General features: G+C 38.4%; 1 protein-coding gene across 1 annotated transcript; it reads left to right on the top strand.

The window, feature by feature from the left end:
* The first annotated feature begins 402 nt into the window (after positions 1-402).
* On the top strand, positions 403-18639 carry LOC135213208 (cyclin G-like). Its single transcript, XM_064247189.1, has 6 exons — positions 403-773; positions 1163-1368; positions 9405-9545; positions 9802-10287; positions 13835-14049; positions 16052-18639. The coding sequence occupies exons 2-6, from the start codon at positions 1216-1218 to the stop codon at positions 16254-16256; spliced, it is 1200 nt and encodes a 399-aa protein (XP_064103259.1). The 5' UTR covers positions 403-773; positions 1163-1215; the 3' UTR covers positions 16257-18639.
* Positions 18640-20580: the final 1941 nt, after the last annotated feature.

The following is a 20580-nucleotide window of genomic DNA, read 5'->3' on the forward strand; positions in this document are numbered from 1 at the left end:
CACGTACGTTATAAGCGCTTTGTCTTCCTAGTATCAGGGAAAGCTAAAGCTGCGTTACTTCAGTTGCAAAATGTTTGTTTATAACGACAGACGTTTCTAGTTGGATGACGAAAGCTAGAAACTTGCACGGAGGAGCTAAACATCAATATTTGAACCCCCCATCTCCCGTCCCCCGCCCCCAGCCATCAGCTGATGAACAAAGCAATCATTAGGAAATGTGACAAAACGAGGCTATTATTTCAAAAATCTCTCACCAATGTCACCGTACGTTATCATTCACGTATATGGCTTCTATAAAATATAAAAGTAACACGAGGAAACCTTTATTTTGAGCCATATCTGGTGAACTACTTGCTCGGGCGGAGGAATATCGGAGAGCGAAGGTGCACGGCGCACAACAAGCCATCTGCCCTGTTGTGAGAGAGGAGGAGGCAGCGGAGGCAGTCAGTATAAACAAAACCACGGTCGGGGAAAGAACGTCGCGAGTGGCCCGTCAGACTTGTACAAATCGTATCTGTGATAATCGGCGCCGAGCCTCGATCTCCCATGAAAGTACATATCTGAGGCTCTCCGAGTGCCATGCGAGTGTCCACACGCCCCCTCGCGCCACATTCAAGATAATATTGCCAAAGATTTTATCGATTCACCTTCCTCTATGCCTCCTCCTCCACCTGCATCGAGGACCTTCGTCGCCAGCAACTCCTCCCCAATTTCCTCTCTTTGTTAACCATGGACACCAAAAACGGCAAGATGCAGTAAGCCAAGTTGGACAGGTGAGCAACAATTGTTCCTTTCTTCTCTTCATTTCTTCTTGTCCAGTTCTGCTTCGTCCCTCTGACGAAACAACCCAATTTGCTCTTCCTTTTGAAGACGACCGACGATCAATTCTGTGGGTTTCTTGTTGCTGTGGGCGGCGAAGCAGTTCAGGGGCTCAGCTATTTTCAGCTTCACTTCGAAGGAAACATGCCTACCAACAGTTTGATTTGATGTAATATAAATAATATATATATACACATATAATACGCATTAAGCTACAAATATCCTTTAATATCTCTACCTCGGAATAAATATATTTTTATACATGTTAACTAAAGGTGATTGATCATATATAATATATATATAAATGTGAAATAGGATAACGAAGGCCCTTTTTCTTCCGCAGGTGGTGCAGCTGGTTAGTGTGGGTTGTGTGTATCGATAGCTGGTACTTAGGAGATGGCTTGTGCTCAGCTTCCTGCTGCTGGTGCTGTCTCTGGCGCTGCCATGGCAGCAGCTGACAGCAGCCACGATCTGCTGACGCCGTTGCTTGAGGCCCTCCTCCTCGAGCCTAAATACCAGCCTTCCTTGGCACTTCCCCACGCTGCCAAGGTAAGTTCCTCATCAAAAGACCTTAATAGGGCCGTGTTGGTTGGTGTGTATTTCGTTTTGAGGCCAAAGGGCAGCTTCTAGATAGGGTCAGGCCCCCGTTGGTTTAGTCAGCTATCTCCAGGGACCACAAATTCTCCTCCTACACTCTACAGTACTCCGTTAGGCTCCTCTGTTTCTCACTAGCGTAACTGAATGGGAAGGGTGGGTGTAAGTTCAGCACTCTTCTCTTTCCCTAATCTTTTTTATTCCAAATAACGTTAAATACTCAGCATTTTGCAGCAAAGTCCTGACTGTAGCCATATTCGTTCATATCACCATTCACTCTACAGTCTATACTAATACTACTCGTATCTGGACGCGGATCTTAAAGTGACGTATCGTGACCTAGAAATGTCTTTGACGTCGTAGTGAATAATAATATAATCATATTTCCAGCACCTAACTACCCGCTGCTGGTTTCGTCATGACGGAAAAAAAAGTAGTAGGGTCTGAGACGTTCGCGTTTGTACGTCATCGTCGTCGTCTACATCGCTCACACAACCCATTTGAAATTAAAGGGCCAACCATTTCCCGAGAGCGTTCGCTGCTCCGACCCCGCCCCCTCGCCGCTCTCTCTCTCTCTCTCTCCTCTCTCTCTCTCTCTCTCTCTCTCTCTCTCTCTCTCTCTCTCTCTCTCTCTCTCGTACTGGTTGCCCGAGCATTTGTCGTCAAATATTTGTTTTTGTTCAGTTAGAAGATAGTGTCACAGGGTTTTTTTGGCGTTAGTGTTTTACTGGTTAAAAGAAAAATAAAAGTTGCGTCGATATAGTATACAGTGGTTAGAATTTCTCTGTTGAGACCTGGTGTTATGAATCGCCCCGACGGCTTGATATTTGGAAGGCAACATCACCTTTATGACTTCAACGTATGGATTAGTAGTGCCCTTACCGACCCCCCCTCCCCCCCCCGCTGCTTCTCTTCCCCCAGCCAGTAGTTCCGTGGGTATCTAGGCAGTGTTGCCATCTTTGAATTCCCCTCCTAATGACGTCGCCAGCTATTTTTAACCTTTGCTTTTGGACACCGTTGGTCGTAGGGTAAGCAGGCGATGTTTGCGAGCCGAGCTTCTCGCCAAGTGGCCTGTTTGTAGATGAGTACATCTCACAGTTTCTTCCTACACGAACATTTCATCGGTTTATCGAATGAAAATTGAAGAAATTCCCTGAGTTTCAGTGCGGCCAATGGCGGTAGTTAGACGGACTGTAGTCAACGGAACATGTAGTAGTAGTTAGGCCTATCGACATCTGCTTCGTTATTTCGATTTAGTCGCCAAGTGATCAGTGGCATATTGGCATTCAGTATCAGTTATGGTATGTTCCAAAGTCAACCACATTCTTAAGCTCGTTGCATTAATGTAGACGATCGGAAATGAGTGAACGATTGAACGACCTACGCATTTGCAGTCTTGTGAGGTTTGCGGGTGGGGTCATCTGGTACACTGGTAGAAGCGTACGGCGATACAATCAGTGTACGTTATGTATTATAATAGTACGCGTATTAATGTTCATTATATATATATATATATATATATATATATATATATATTGATATATAATATACACATATATATATATAATACATATATATATATTTTATATTTAAACAGGCCACATAGCTTAAGGCTTCATAGTATCTGTGACAAGGACATCAAGAAAAGTCATGATAACATCCAATCGCAATTGAATTGGGACGAGAGCATTTTGCAATGGTATATACACTGTATTTATGAAGGCTAGCTGCGACACTAAAGTGATATTAGTGTCGCTTGATAAGGTTGGAAGCGAGTCCACCAGAATATAATAGTCCCTAGCTTTGAACCAGTGTGTTTTGATGAGCCTTTTATACTTGAGATGTATCCAGTTTTAACAGAAGAATTTAGTTACATATATATATTTATCATACATATCATATATATATATATATATATATATATATTATATATATATATGTATATGTATATATATATATAGTTATAATATATATATATATATATATATATATATTTATATATTTTATATATATATATATTATTATATATATATATAAAGATAAATGCCACGAAGGAAAAATAAACGAAGGAGTCTGCGAGATCTTTCGGCTGAAAAGACCCCTTTACTGAAGCAGCTGCTTCAGTAAAGGGCTTTTCAGCCGAAAGATCTCGCAGACTCCTTCGTTTATTTTTCCTTCGTGGCATTTATCTTTATTTATGGATTTATCACGTTCCTAACTTTCCGTGATTCTGTTATACATATATATATATATAATATATTATATATATATATATTATTATATATATATTATATAATAATATTATATATATATATATATATATATATATATATATATATATTATATATATATATAATTATATATAATATATATATATATATTATATCTAATGTGTGTGTTTTTGTAACCATGAAACGTTTGGAATGTAGGTCATTCTCAAGCAAACATACCAAATAAATCTAAGAGACACAATGGCATTACCAAGCACAAACATTTGTTTTATAAATATTGTGCATTTAATATATATATATATTTATATATATATATATATATATATATGTGTGTGTGTGTATTATGTACTGCAGATAATATAGCAACAACTATTTGTATCTACAAACATCAGGCATAAGTGAAATGCTGTCAGTATCAACTTCAAAATTCGCATATCATTTATGCACAGAGAATCAGAGTTGCAGGAGTTTTTATATGAAATTATTGTCCTTCACATTTAAAAGTTTATGGAAACTACAGTTACTCACTTGGAAATGAAAATTCATTGGTAATTATTTGTAATTTGAGACACTGGAAGATGTTAGTTTAATTTCAATATACTACTGTAGTTTTGATATGAAGGTAGCGTAGTTTGGTTTCTGTTGTCTGGAATCCTCCTTGTGTCCAGTGATGAGCAGAAGTGGTATTTAACTTATTTATTGTATGTGAAAGTACAATTCCATTTGAGATTGATTCATTAGTGTATGTGAAACCACAATTCTATATGAGAGAGATTCAGGGTGATGCTTTTCAAGTACTAACCTCAATGCATGTTTAATTCAAGGGGGGTGGGGACTGTTTTATTTTTCAATTGCCACAGCTTTCGGGGTGGATTAAAATTTATCCCAGCCACTAGTGTCACGTCGCAATCTAGCAGATGAACATAGAAATTGCCTTATAGTAAATGGAACCGAGGTGAACTGCTTCACTCTTTGTGATGACAGTTGAGGATGAGATTGTAGCATGTCTGTGTATGAATGTTCTTACAAATATAGTTGAACCATAGAAGTAAGAACTAATATTAAATGTTAGCTGCAGGCAACCATGTTTGCCAACTGCTCCAAAGATGGAACTGCTATGGAAGGGAGGACTTTTCACTTCACCTGATTAGATTAAACTTACAGTAATTAAGGCTTGATGTTATGGCTGACTTGAATTTCCTGAGTAGTTGAGAAAGAGGTGAGCCAGAGGTCATATTTTTCAAAATGCTCAATATCCCACCATTGCAGCCAGTGATGTAAAAGCAATGCCTTACTTGGGGATGGGGCGTATTTATGGTTCTTTTGGCAACAATGGTTTTAGTAGACTGTTTGTGTGTGTTGGGAGAATGGGCCAAGTGACAGACAGAAGCTGCCTTTTCGACTGGCTGAAACTTCAGTTCTTTGCTTGTTGTTCGAGCCAAGATCTCCATTTCAGCGGTGTACTCGCAAATACTAACCAGAGCCTTCATCATCTTTCCCACCCGTGTTTGATGCTGAATGAAAATGTGCCTGGCGATGGCAGGTGAGTGTGGTGGTATTCCTCCACTTGCCAAAGTACCTTGTTGCCAAGATGCAACAGCTGATTCCAGGTCATGCTGAGGTATATTCCATCTTCCTAATACGCTCTGGTTTCCAAAGTCAGGACAAATACAAATTACAGTACTCTTATATTTATTTTAATCGAGCAACTTGGAACTGTAGTGTGGGCTGTAGCAGTTTTTTTTTTTTATATAGTTAAGAAGAAGAAAATCTAAATGTAAAAAGAAACTTAAATATACTCTATATAAATAAGGTTGAGAGAAAGTGTACTCATGAGTGGATTCTAGTTTGTTCATTTCATGGGGTCTGCAGTTGATTTAGGGTAAAGTGTATGCTATTTGTTTTGGGGGAGAAGAGGCAATGTATGGTTTGGAGATAGGAGAGAGACTGCCAAGTAATGTGGCCTGTAACCTTTTATGTTAATACATTTTCAAGTCTCAGATGTGTGGATTTGTTTACACCCAAAGGACTAGCAGTGGTGTAAAAAACAATTGAAGCATCATTGCAGTGAAAAACTTGGAAATGATGGCAAGTGAAGACGAGTGTTGTGAAATGATGGAAAACATAATAATGTCAAGAGGGAAATCCAGTAACCTGTATTATTTGTGCCAGTAGGTGACAAGTGCCCCTGTTGTAAAGTACAAATTATGCATGAGTATTGTGTGCTCAGGTGCCTGGCTGTTCAGAAATCCTTGCCCTTTAAGATGCCTTTAGGTGCAGAACATGCATGGTCAATATATGTCAAGAGTCCACAGAAAAATAACAAAATAGCACTGCAGTATGATAAAAATAATTGAAGTAAAAACAAATTTACTTGCAGTACACCCACAAAATAAGTGTTTTAGTAAGAAGAATGTCGATTTGAGATCCACTTTGCTGCCATCAAGTTTACCCTATTGTGTATCTGCTCTCAATTCATTATCACCAAACAGTATTTTGATAAGTAATGTTTGCACTGTACCATGCAACAAGTTTAATGAAAGACAAATAATGATTGTGCAGTGCTTTAAATGTTTGAGTTTCCATTCCTCCATCCCCCTCAGTGCAGTGTTCAGTTTGACTTAGATCTGTTAGCAGGAATATGATGTCTATTAAGCCCAGCATATCCATGTTTTCATCCATGCAGCTATTTGTAATTGAAGAGGCTTAATACGTCCCCAGTTCCAACAGGCACTGGCAGGCATGTGAGAAGGTGGTGTGATGACATGCGGTTTGTTTGCCGTACTAGGGATGTAAACAGATTCCGTAGAGGTCTGTGAAGAGAGTGTAGGTTGTGACTGGAACGACCATGACAGACAGTGTGTTGGAAAACATGGTGTTAATGCACTTGGATGCTGTTGGGGAGCAGCCGGGAAGTTCTCAATCCTACCGACATTACACAGTAGGAGTCAATCAGGGCATCAAAGAATCATTTCCTGTTATACTTACTATGGTCATGAAACTCATTTAGGCTTTTGGGTGCTTCCTGGATCTTGCTAAGCCATGACCTAAAGGCATATGGCCATTGTCTGCTTTCATTTTTTTCTGGACAGTAGCCACATTTCCAGATGCCTGATATCCAAGGTCATGGTTGTCCTCATACAAACACCTCAATGCTTACTCAGTGTGTACATATCAGCTACACTCCAATGTTGGAACAAAGATTCCACAGAGGGTATATTCCATGAGTATACAAGTTAAACTCTCCCTCATACACCACCAGCACTTCAAATGGCATCCTCTGTTGCTGGTGCTTATTTGCTGCCATGAATACCTTTGGCCACTGGTTGAAGGGTAGTAGTCCTAGTAGGGGCCAAGTAGACACCCAATTCCTCAGTTCTGTGCAGCAAACTAGCTTGTCAGATGTTCAAGTGCATTTGGCAAGAAGCAGAAGAGCCTTGACCTCTTCTCCTTTTGGTAGTGGATGACTTTGTTGCAATTGTTTGTGAAACAATTTCCTAGTGACTGGCTGAGAATCCTCCTGGACTGTTGGAAGTCAAAGGATTTTGTTCAGTTTAGCACTTAGGAAAACATGTTTGCTGAAACTGTCACCCAAGAGAGTGACTTGTCTGTACAATTACAGTACAGTAATTCATCCTGTTTTGCATTAGTATATATTTTGGATGTTGCCTGTTGGTGAGCCATTCTTCTTAAACACTGATACCTTCCTGGGGAGTGTCCAAAACTTTGCCGTGAGCTTTACACTTAACACTCAAAGACCAACTTTCAGTTATCTCTTATTCACTTATTCAGTGATGCTTTGCAAACTGCAAGCACTCCTATGAATAAGGGTGTACTCAGTGTTGCTGATGATTCCACAGAAGAATGGATGTTTAAGCTCTTCATGTTTGGGATGAGGAAGTCTTCCTTCCTCTCAGGCCTTTCACTACAAATTGTAGTTGATTTAACAGAAAAGCAAAGCTCTGCAGTGCCAACTGCTCTTGAGTGTACACTTTAATTTTGAAGAGTTATAGGCATGCATTATTATTGTAAGGTAATAATAATGCCAAATGCTAACCTGTATCAGTGACATACGGGGATGCAGAAATGCCCAGATGATACATCTTGGAAAGAGATGATGAAAAGACAGATTTTCTTGTACCTCATGATCTTGGGTTGTGATGCAGAAAAGCTTAGAGGAAGTAGTAGAAAAGACCAATAATAATAATAATAATTAAAAACAATATTACATGTTTCTGAATGCCATTGGTAGTGGTTCATCCCCTTTAATTTTGCCCTGTCTATGTATTACTAATGCCAGTGTCTAGCAGCAACATTTTAATTTTCCCCAACTAACTGCTTCCAACTATGACTGTAGGTTTTCCTTTACTTGAATGAGGTCCTGCATGGTCATCTTTATTACACCTTACTCTGTGCAAACAAAATTATGAGACCGCCCTGTAATATGAAACCGTTCGTAAGTTGTTGTTGGGAGGACCTCCCTCTGCCACTTGGCAGGTGGTGGTGGTGCTCTTGACACAAAAAGGCACAACAGATGAACAATGAACCTTGGCAGATAGACTAACACTTGCTTCCCACTAAATTTTAGTGTGCGCATTTTAATTGTAAGGAAAGAAAGCCTTAGGATTATTAGAAGGTCACTTCAGTGTTCTTCCTTGAAATTCATGATGGAGACTTTCCCATTGAACTTGGTGCTGTGGTAATAGTTACCCTCTTTTTCTCTCTAAACTCTAAACCAGTCAGTACATCACCATCTCATAAAGCCAGAATTCATATTTTTATTACTACTGTAATTGAGTTTGCATATTTGCATTACTGAGTGAGTGTGCCTGGTTTAGCTGAGGTTATTAGGAAAATATATTACCTCCCACTGAGAAAATATAGTGCCTCCCACCAAGAGCATTCAAATATCTGCTTGCACACTGCAGTCTTATTTGCCATTTGTGCAAGTGAATATGCAAACATTTTGCAAAGAAAAGTTTTGAATAAATGTGTAGCATAGGTCATGGGAATGTGAATAATGTATAGTGGGAATGCTGTGGGTGAAGATGTTTTAGATGAAAACACTTTCAACTTTGTACTAACTAAAACTTTTTCAATTTCCTTCTGATTTAAAAGTTCATCATCTTCCATCAGTTATCAGCTATATACTATATAATACCCTGGATGGATCGTTGTCACAGATTATAATAGCTTTAATAGTGCTCCAGAATGTGTTTGCTGTCAGTAATCTATTGCAGTTAGCATAGTCTTGTAAACCAATTAGTATGCAATAATTGGGCTGTGTATTTTGTACCATTTAAGTAGTTAAGAATTCATTATGTTCAAGGGTTGTAGATCTGAATGACCCTTTAGCAGTTAAACATCAATGTTATCAGATTAAACTGCCCCTGTGTGCGTGAGCTCTTCCTGTCCTAGTAATATCCTGTAGTTATGCTAAATACAGGTGCACCAGTGAAAGGTGTAGAAGCTAGGTACAGAATTGTTCCCCAGCCTCATGAATGAAAGAAATGCATTTTAGCCAGTTTTTGGGAAGGTTGAAAGAATCTGGAAGCACTGTCCTTTGTGCCATTCTTTGTTAGTTTTAAGAATGAAATAAAAATATGCCTGTTGTGTATATAAAAACCCGGAACTGTTGCTTTTAATTGAAAAAATGCTGAATCTCTGTATATGCGTTCCAAATTGAAATATATAGAAATGCTAAGATTTTTTAGATTAGAAATTGGTTATCCGTCAGTAAGTAGCTTCCAACTTCCACAGCAGGATGGTGGTGAAATCAGCATGAGGATGCGTAATGGGTCAGCTCATGTTTTGCGCTGCTTGAAGGTGTGGTATGATCTTCCTCCCGACACTTTCTTCAACGCTGTCAACATCATGGATCGGTTCCTCACACGAATGAAAGTACGTAAGCAAACTAGTTTTTAAAGTAGTTTAAAAAATACCTTGTGCTTATATATTTATTACATGATCTCTCTCAGAACATTTTCTTCTATAGTGTTCTCAAAAGTTGTTGGATGTTAAGTTAGTGTAATGAGACTAATGTATGGATTAAATTACTCTAAGTCTTAGTAGAATTGACAAAAATATGGATCGAGTTGAGTCTGCATGTATGCTGAAGATTGTTATCCCAGATACGAATGAGGTTTGATTGTTTCAGGCACAGCCAAAGCATTTGTCTTGCATTGCTGTGAGTGCCTTCCATCTGTCCTGCCAGTATACACCAGGATACAACCACTTGCGGGATGTACCTCAGGTGGTACCAGATAGCAGAGACTTGACCACCATCTCTCAGTGCAAGTGCTCGTCAGGTGATGTGACCCGCATGGAACGCATCATTATGGACAAGCTGGCCACCGATTTGCGCTGCCAGCCACCTGTGACGCCCCTCACTTTTCTCCGCCTCCTTTTTGCTGCTCACGCTCACTTAGCTGCCCCACACTTAGACGACCAAACATCTCAAACACTTCCCCCTTCCCTTACCACACTGATCCATAAGCTGGAAATTGTGGAGTGTGATGGCGCAGCTGCTACGTTCAGGCCGTCGGAACTGGCGCTTGCTCTTTTGGCTTTGGAGCTGAGGCAAGACATAGTCAACAGGCAACTTCACCTTGCATGTGTCGACCACCTGAAAACTATATGTAAGGTATGTAGTACTTCATGTGTCGCAATGAATTCCTTCTTTGGTAGTGATGCTAACGTGAGAAACAAGCTGACCCTGGTGAGTGGGTTGGTTGATGTTACAATTAGGGTTAACCCATTTATAAGCCAGAAACCAAAGTGGTTCTCAACAGTTCTAAGCAGTCTGCTTATAGTAATTGCAAACCCCTTGAAAAATATTGTTTGAACATGAATGCACTAGTGAAACAAGTATTTAGTTGATAAATTCATCAAAAGAAAGTATTTTAATTGATAAATTCATCAAAACAGAATTGAATGGTGGATCCTTCAAGGTAATTTCAGTGGAAATTGTTGAGTTGTTTCCCCTTGTTTAGCAGTCCCTCAGTGTACGAGTGGGTTGGTTGCGGATTTGCTTATCAATCTGGTAGCCTGAGTTCACTTCCCGCTGCTGCCAGGAACCAGAGGAATTTATTTCTGGTGATTAGAAATTCATTTCTCAATATAGTGTTGTTCGGATCCCACAATAAGCTGTAGGTCCCAATGCTAAGTAATATACAGGGTGTAACACGACTTTATGCAAATATTTCAGGAAATGAAAGAAAAGGACATTCTAAGCAGAAAATGCTCCATAAACAAATGCATTTTAAGGCTTTGTTTCTCGGTGAGGCAAGTTTTTCAAATGACTGGTTTCCCTTAATGCTCCTCTCAGCCAACATGGCATACGCTGTCTGAGTAGTCAGGGGCAGGAGGAGGAGGAGGAGGAGGATGGTTGCTGAAGTGCATTAGTTAACTGGATTGCTAGTCTTTAATTATGAGATTTTCTCGCATGTTTTTGAAAAATGTAACATTACAGTCCCTTCTATTTGCAAATCACATGTGAACAGACTTCACTGTAATCTAATTTTAATAATTAGCTTCACAAAAAAAAATAGTGTAAAAGTTACAGAATTGTTGAATCAGGAGTCAGGACTAGGCCTATGGTGAATTGATGATGATGAGGGGAATGCAGGTAGGGAGGTTACTACACTTTGAACGTCAGCTTTTTTACCTCTTTTGATTACAGCATGAATATAAGTGCAATCTTTTCGTGAAAGACTGAAGAAAGTTAATTTTCCATAATTTTTGTCTGACAGACGAAATCATTTTTTTTTTGTGTGTGTTTCCCTTCGAGTGGTGTATGCCATTGACAGGGGAGAAGGTTTCAATGATACTTAAATTTTCCCCTTTCTTCACTGTCTAAAGAATTCATTTGATTTGGAAGTATTTTATTCACTTTGGCCTAATTGCTGATTTCCTTTTTATATAACACGAGTTCATCGTTGTAAAACCCATAAAGAAACATCATATCAGCATATTCCACATTACTGGAACGGTAAGGCATTGTCGCCAGTTTCTTGCTCACAAAATGAATAAGGAATCTGACACTTGTAACTTGGACACGCTCTTGGCAGAAAAGTCATGTTGTTTAGAGTAACAAGTGAAGTGATCAGCTCCTCCCCCCAGACCCTCTCCCCATAGCAGTGTGTATTCAGACATCCCGTGCACGCCATCTTACTTTGCCATTCACCTTACCCACAAACGACACCTGAAAATGTATGTTTATAGAACATTTAAAATTATGTTTATAGAACATTTTCTGCTCAGATTGACTTTAATTTCCCAAAATATTTGCATTAACTTGTGTTACACCCTATATAGATATGAGAGATATAGGTACTATAGGTATATGTAGATAGTCTTTCACATTAAAGTGTTGGAAGAAAGTTGATGACTTTTCAATTGTTTAATTATGATTGATTAAGCTTCAATCATTGCTGACCGTACACAGCCTCATGGATACATTGGAGGTTGTTCATTTTTGGAAGTGGAATACTTATGATTTTATGAAATAATTAGTCTTGTGAAAAGCTGTGGCTATGACCTTTTGTGCTCCAGCTAAAATATTTATTGCTGCTGTAAAAGAAATCCATTTAGGTGTAACTTGTTTTGTGAATTGTGTGCTTCTCTCAAATTTCCTCACTTTGGCCTAGACTCTGTTGTGCTCAGTTTGCTTAAACTTGATAGCAGTGGCATGGACTGTCTGAGGAAAAGGCAACCTGTATGCCATACATTTGATAGCCAGCAGACAGAGTAATGTGAAACTCACTGTCTCATTACAGTTTTCATGATTCTAACTGGCTAGGTTAGGTTTTAGGTATCAAGAAATGAAGAATCTTTACTGGACCTGAGTTGTAAGAAAGGTGTTTGGTGTATATTTCCTGTATATTTGGCAATAAGTACAGATTACTAAGCTCCCAAGTTTGCATATGTTGGAGGATTGGTAGTATGACTCCATGAGGTAGCTGTGGGATGCCAACTACTTGGCCAGCTAGATTTACCCAGAGGTGTTGGATGTGTTTGGTGTGGCTTAAAAACAAATTACTTGTTAATACAGACTTGGTGCTGAATCTATTAGCACAAAGTTTAAGCTCAACAAAACCTAATTATGACTGTTAGAAAGTTTAGTGCATTGAATTAATACCCAGACTAGTGAAAGGTTTTCTTTAACTAAAAGCAGTTTATCATTCTTGCCTGCAAATTTACTTGTGAAAAACTCAATAACACCTCCAGTCCATTTGTTGCAATGATAAGAGAATTTACTGGTTTAGGAATCCTTTCAAGGTTTTTGGAGACTGTCTGTGCTTAGAAAAGAATGTTATTGTATATTATGGTTTAATCTTTGGTTGTTGACTTTCATCTTAAACGGGGGAAACCTTGAGACCCTTAAAATTTCATATTCCAGATCCATGGTATTCATCTTTGTTCCCTTTATTTGGTGATTTCATTGTGCATGCATTAGTGAAACTTTTGCATATTTTTATATATGCTTTATACCACCTCTGACTACTGTCAACCTTGTCATATTTGGTATGCTGTTTTTTCTAACAGTCATGTTGTTGAATAATTGGAACTTTAAGTTCAAACTATGTACTTGTTTTTCCCCCTCTCTTCAAGTTACTGTACTAAGAAATTAACTTTGGACATATATATCTTGTTTGTCACTTCTTCATTTGCACATATGGACACTTGAGGAAGCCTCTTGAATAGGTGGTTCAGGAAGTGGGTCCTATGGAAAGGTTTCATTTTTTTTTTTTTTTTTATTCGGGAGATAACTAGTTTTTAAAGTTCTTCACCCAAGACTTGAGTTTGTTAGTTGTTCCAGATTTTCATATTAGTCCAAGGGAGTTCAGCTAGCTCACTGCGCATACTTCAAATGTTTAATGCTCTGTCTCCACAAAGTATGTATACACTGGGCTTTGGGTATGTGAACCTAAGATTTGGTGTCTAAAGAACGATTTATCCTTTATCCTTTCTGGTCAGTTTGGTAACTGCATCAGTGGTCTTTTTGAAGTAGATTAATAATGTTTAATTTTGGGATTTTTAAGAATTTCTTTCAGTTTTATCAAAACTTGAACCTCGCAAAATGATTTTCATATAAGAAAGTAGGAAACTTTGCTAACAGTCTTAGTCTTCTATACATACAATGCCTTTGTTGAAAGTTTTTTTTAAATCATTTTTTTTTCCTTTTATAGGTAGGGGATGAAAGCTTTGGTCGATGTCAAAAAGTAGTTGCAGAACTTATGGACCAGTATGAGAACCAGAGACACTCCCCTCACCGCCAGCGTCTCGTGTGGAAGCTTTCCAACAGAACTCTACGACAGCTGAGACCCACCGATAAGTTTACTACTCGGCTGCCAACCATCGTTGAAATGCAAGGTCCAGTGCATCCTCCTATCATAAGGCCAAGGTCAGTTGTGTAATGATGAAACTTCAGTTAGAAGTTATTTTTCATCAAGAGTGAAAAGCAGTGCGTACATAATGTTTTGATAAGGATGGGAATGTTTAGCTCTCCAGTGTAAAACTGATATTTATGGATGTTGTTATACTACCAGCTGTTGAGATGTCAGTGACATCAAATAATGTTGGTAGAAAATTTTAATAGAGATTCTGTTCAATGAATTATTTAAATGGTGTCTGAACATTGTGGGGGTAAACTTGAAAACAACATTTCCAGGGTCAGTATTAAAGGGTCTGGTATGAACTCATAGAATGTTTCATATTTTCTTTTATACTTAGCACAGTAGCTGACATGAATAGGAGCTATTGTAATAGTGTTAAGATAATTTATTATAGCTTTACTTGGTGAAGCAGCAGTAAAGTTTAAGGTAACAGTTGTGTGCATTCATTCATTGTACTAGTGTAAATACAAGAGTGTTCTCAGCTCACTTGTCAATAACATGTTGTAGGTTTTTTTTATTAGGTTAAGCCTAGTTCTTATATTTACACAAGGTTGCAGTGAACATTGTATGATTGCCTAGGTTCAAGTAGCTTTTACTTGATTATCATTGAAGACCCAAGACCTGTTGTGAAGCTTTGTACGTAAATATCCCAGTGCAGGTGTAGCAATAGTGTGAAAACCTATCTCATATGATTTTCCTCTAGTTATATACTATTACTTAACTGTAAGGTTTGAGGGGGTGTGGCAGTATGTTCAGTAATGAAAGCAATATAAGATATGAATTTTTTTTTTTTTTTTTACTGTAATTTGGTTTACAGTATCCACGTAATAAATATAAAACCCATGTCATTTAAATCTGAGTGTGCAGGGGTTATTGAAGATCAAGTACAACAGTATAATTTATTTGATAAGTTATACAATTTATAAAATCCTTCATCTCTTTCATTGGTTGAAACCTTAGATAAGAATGTAATCCACTCTATTTACTGTTGAGTTACCTTGCAGTAATATTTGTCTAATTAATAGATAGGCAATTGCTGATAGATTTGTAATAATATTTGAGTAGGCTGGGAATATTTACATGTAACATTCCATTGAGGAGTTAGAGATGTGTATTTCTGGTGGTAGAAGTTCACTCTTGACGTGGTTTGGAAGTCCCGTAAAGCAGTTGGTCCCGTTGCTGAATAACCACTGGTTCCATGCAACGCAAAAACACCATACAAACAATAATTACATGTAAAACTAATGGTTTCCAACTTGGTGTTAGTGACAGCATCATCCTCTATGCCAGGGGTGTCAACTCAAATCCTTTCGAGAGCCAATTATGCACTGGTTATGGTCTCGAGGGTCATCAAAGATTTGGTATTACTTATTGCCAGCAGTTATAATATGAGATAAATTAATAAATTATTGTCATATCAATGAAAGGTAAAACCTTTTATGCCTCGTTTTAACAGTTTAGTAACGTTAGTTAAATTTTCCTCGGTTCTAACAGTTGTAGCAGCTTGAGTTGAAAAATCTCTTCGCACCTCGCGGGCCACGTAAGACCATCCCGTGGGCCAAATATGTGTTTGACACCCCTGCTCTATGCTGTCGTTAATGCTGTAGTGAAAATCTCTATTAATTTGTCAATTAGTACTCATAAATATTCTTGCACTTCATCAGCAATCATATTAAACCTCTCTCTTGTTAGAAACAACTGTTTGGGGTTTCTACACAAGTGGCTTTTTAAAAATTTTTTAATATCTGTTAGGTAAAATGTGATTATGACTGATTTTTTTTGTGGGGAGGGGTGTTAGTACATTGTAAACAAAGGTAATGTGCCAGTTTTAATCAATTACTACTAGTCATATCATTAAGGAATTGAAATTTACTGTACTCTTCCAGTAGAGCCTTGAGTTACAGTGAGTAATTCAATAAATAGTCATTTGGTTAGCTATGTTTTTATAGCAGCAGAGCTACTTCACAATAATACGTTGGATATAATCCTCCAATTTTGTTTACTCCACAGAACGGATAGCGAGAGCTCTGAGATGTACGTGTCGTCATCTGAGGAAGAGATGGACTATGATTATGATGAAGAGTTTCCACCGTTGCCAACTCCTGCGACGTCATTGAAGTCTCCAAGGAAGTCCCTCAGCCAGAGCCCCCACAAGAAAATTCCCTCATTCCTTCCCTACCCCCAAGCTAACAGAAAACATAACCGTATGGCATAATTTCTGTTCATGTGTATTGTACCCTGAAAAGAACAAGCAAAGAGATGTAAAATTCTTTATTCCAAATAGTGTGCTTGTTTGATGTTCAGGAATATATAAAAATGATTATCTTCCGTTCCTATACGTGCAGTTTTAAGTGTTCTATGCTGTCCTGACAGGAAAGTTTATCATTATGTGAGGAGTCTTGACAGACCAGTGGCGCGTTCATAGTTTGTAAAATGAACGTGGTATCGTTGTTGTTTTTAATTGATGTTAATGACAAAAAAAAAGCTACTTGTCTGCACAAAGCTTTCTATAATGAATCACTGCAACAGTTTTATTGTGAACAACAATGATTTTTATTTTTATTTTTTTTGTATTATTATTAGTTGTGCTATACAGATCTCTTCAGTATGTCTGTCTGTCTGTCTGTTAGATAGTCTGGTTCTGTTGAACACTTGAGTTTTTTGTTTTGAAGGAATATGAAAGTTGAGGTGGATTATACTAATTTCAAATTTATTTTAGTCTCGTTAAAGTGTCATTATGGGAACAGCCATCATAATTGTTGGGCAGTTGAATCGACCGACCCAATGTTTGTCACTACTGTATGATTATTTTTCGTGTTCTTTAGCTTCTTCATATTTGCTATAGAAAATTTTAACTGTCTATTGATAATGATCTTTAGTGAGAAAAAAAGAAAAAAGCTTACAAAAATAATACTACTTTATTGGATGTATGTGTTAGTCTACTTGTAGCTTTACTCAGCATCTCCTTCAAGAAAAGTACAAAAAAAACATAAAATTACAAAATAATTACTAACAAGTAGGGTTATACTGTAATAGCCTTTCTTTCCATTATTCACTAATCTCTTTGGGTAGCCTATAATAGCCTGGCCATAAAGCAGAAATGAAGTTGGCAATTCTTTCCTGGCTGAATACGGATGGGACAGGTTTATCAATCGTTTGCTGAAGCTACACTAGTCCCTAGTCAGTATTGTTCTGTGCTGTGAACAGTTCTCCCCTTGCAGTGTTGTTCAGGTATTATGTTGAAATATCTTGACACCAACTACCAATCCTCAGTTGGTTGAAGCTGAACAGCATTAGACGTGTCCTTCACTGGATGCAAGGCTGTGATAACCCTCAGACATGGAGTCTGTTCTATAGATGCTGGGGATGACAAGCTCCGCCTTCTGTGACCCTCACACAATCAGTTTCTAACTGTATCATGGGAGTACTTAGGGTTTAGGTTTTGCCTGAGGTTGCCTGCTGTGAGAAAGGTCTTCGAGGAAGTTGACCCGAGGTGAATTCTCTGTCGGGAACAGAAGGCTCTGACCCTATTGATGCTACAGTTGGTGGTGGTTGCTATCCCTTTGGGGAGTCTGATTCACGTATTAAGGCACAGTAGTAGATACAGGGTGGTTTTGATGGTTTTTTTCCGAGCGATGGACACCCTTCGGGGCGACGAGTCGCGGAGATAACCCATCCCTACCTTCTCTAACCAACCAGCATAAATGCTGTTGATTTTACAAAAGTAGATTATTTGTATTAGTTTTGGGGAAGTTTGTTAGCAGTTTGTGCAGCAGAACGTGCCCCCTACTGCTATTAAATAGTGTACCTGCCAATTTGTAGAGTTCAGAAAGTATATCGGTGCTGGGCTCGGGAAAAGATGAGCCTTAGTGCAGGTTTTTTCTGTGAATTTATTTATTATTTATACATTTAAATGTATGTGCACATCTGATGCAAAGCTTACTTTAGTCCACAAGAAGGTATTTATTATGTTTGATTTGATAAGGGAGTGTACTATTAAAGGTATTTGAAAAATTACAGCCAGCAGCAAATGCATTTCAAGTAAGAGAAAAAAAAAAAGAAAAAAAAAAAGTCACCTTATAAAGAATGTTGTCCTTAAAGGGCAATGCTTAGCTCTGGTATGTCTTAACCAGCAGGGTTTTGTTGTAATATCTTCAGCCAAACCAAAGTGATGTTCCCTAGTCCCAACAAAATGGATCCTCATGTTTGATGTAAATTGTCCATGTAAATTGCTGCTGTGTAGCTGAATGAAACCAAAAATGTTCTGTTTCTGTGCTTTTAGCTGTTGTAGGTAAGACTTTTAATTTTGCAATATCAAGAAGTCTTTTGAGGGAAGTCTTGTACAAAATCACATGGAATAGTTGAAAGGCTGTGTGAGTAGGCAGGATATGTTGGGTCTTGTGAGATGAAAATGGTTTTGGCTTGTTTGCTTATTGGATATATGTACAGAATATTAAGTTATTTTTAAAGATCTATCAAAGCTTCGGGCATTTGACAACAACCCAAAGAGCAAGAAGTGTAGTAAATTCTCGTCATACACAGTTGTCTAGCCTCCACAACAAAAAATGAAGTAAATGATTACATATTTTTTTAAACAAGTGTTTCATTAACCCAGAAAATTAGGTTTTCCTGTTATAAAATTTTTGGGGGTAAAGCTGTCATATTTGATGTATTTTTAATATAAGACAGCTATGCAGATTCCAAATAACAATTTTTGAATTGTAAATGGTGTCCATTTTGGAAGGAAACTGATATATAGAAATACACTAATTAATTTCCAGTACTTGAAAGAGTCAAAGGAATATAATCCTTTATCTAAATATATAACTGGTAATATATGTAGGAAAAGCCAAGCTGTTCCTATGAACATGTCACTTTTAGAATTTTATAAGTTTTTGGGGGGATTGAAAATACTCAATTTGAAGAGAAATTTTAGTGTTGTGATAAACTTCAGGGGATAGTGCCGTCAGTGCACTTTGAGTGGCACACTAAGTATTACTTTAAATTCTTTGTTACTTGCCTTTGGCCACTAGCTGCAGCCCCTTTCTATCCTTTTACTGTGTATTCACTTAAATTCTTTCTCCCATTTTACTTTCCACCATCTAGTGATTTGTACTGCAACTGTCGGGTTTTCCTATTACACCTTTCAAGCCTTTTGATGTCAATTTCCGTTTCAACGCTGAATAACTTCATAGGTCCCAATGCTTGGCCTTTGGCATTGCAAAGGTTCTTTGCAGCATCCCTTCAGGCCCCAGCTGCAATTCCTTTTACTGTACATCCTTTCATACCTAACTTCCATCTTGCTATCCACCATCCCCTAACAATTCTTTCATAGTGTAACCGAGAGCGATCACTCCTGCTACACCAAACCTACTTATCTCAATTTCCTTTCCAGCTCTTGAGTGACCTCATAGGTCCCAGTGCTTGGCCTTTGGCCTAAATTATGTATTTCATTCCATTCCTCAACCTTTTAATTTTCACGCCCATCTAGGAGGTGGTCCTTCCCTCGAAACACCCTTCCATCTAAAAGTAAAATTCCCTCCGCTGATTTAGAAGGAAAAAGAGAGAAAGATGGGTTCTTATTCATTTGGGAATGAATTAGCGAGATACTTGACACTGCTTCTTATCTACAAGGCCTTGAACGCCAGTGTGTGTTGGTTCGGAAGTCGCGTAAAGCTGTTGGTCCCGTTGCTGAATAACCACTGGTTCCATGCAACGTAAAAACACCATACAAACAAGCCAGTGTGGGCACAGCGTTGGTCTCCTAAAGCATTTGGGTTGTTTTTGTAATTGTTCTTGAGAGTAACGAACATGAAAAATACAGCTACAGAAAGATGCATGGATTCGAAAGAGTCCAGCTAGAGCAATAGACTAAAACGAAACTAATGTAAGGCGACACTACTGCATTTTTCCATGTATTTCTGAATATTAGTTCCTCCCTTTTTGAAATAAATATAACTATAGAATTCAATTTGTGCAAGGGTTGAGAACCACTGGTTTAGAATCCTGGATGGCAACTTAAGTTATTCATTGCACTCTACTGTATAATAATGCAACTGCTGTCTGCAATCTCCAGTACATTTTGTAGAAATTTCGTTTTTCTTTGAAGAGGGTGCGAGGTAGCCAGGAAGATCAAAGGAAAAGGTCCTGGAAAGAGGCAGAAGTGTGAGAACACAGAAAAGGGCACAGACCAAACAGAAGGAATGGCCAATGAAATAAGAGGAGACACTGGCCAGGGAAAGAGGGAGGCCATGATGAGGGAAGAGGCCCCCAGCCACATATTTCCTTGGTCCCCCCCCCCCCCTTCACGTGTCTTGGGTCACCTTTTGTCCTTTGGCCTCTGTGTGATCTCGACCTCCTCCTCTTCTCATGTGACCCTCTTCAATATCCTTGCCATTTTCCTTTCACTTCCCTCTCCTTGGACCCTTAGCCTATTTTTGAGTCACGGTTCTCCAAACATTAGTCTTTAGGCTCCTCTTCTCCTACTCCTCCTGTTTCCTTGCCCCCTCCCCTCCCTCCACCTTTTTCCTTTATCCCTC

This window comes from Macrobrachium nipponense, chromosome 42 (assembly GCF_015104395.2).
Source record: "Macrobrachium nipponense isolate FS-2020 chromosome 42, ASM1510439v2, whole genome shotgun sequence".
Taxonomy (NCBI): Eukaryota; Metazoa; Arthropoda; class Malacostraca; order Decapoda; family Palaemonidae; genus Macrobrachium; species Macrobrachium nipponense.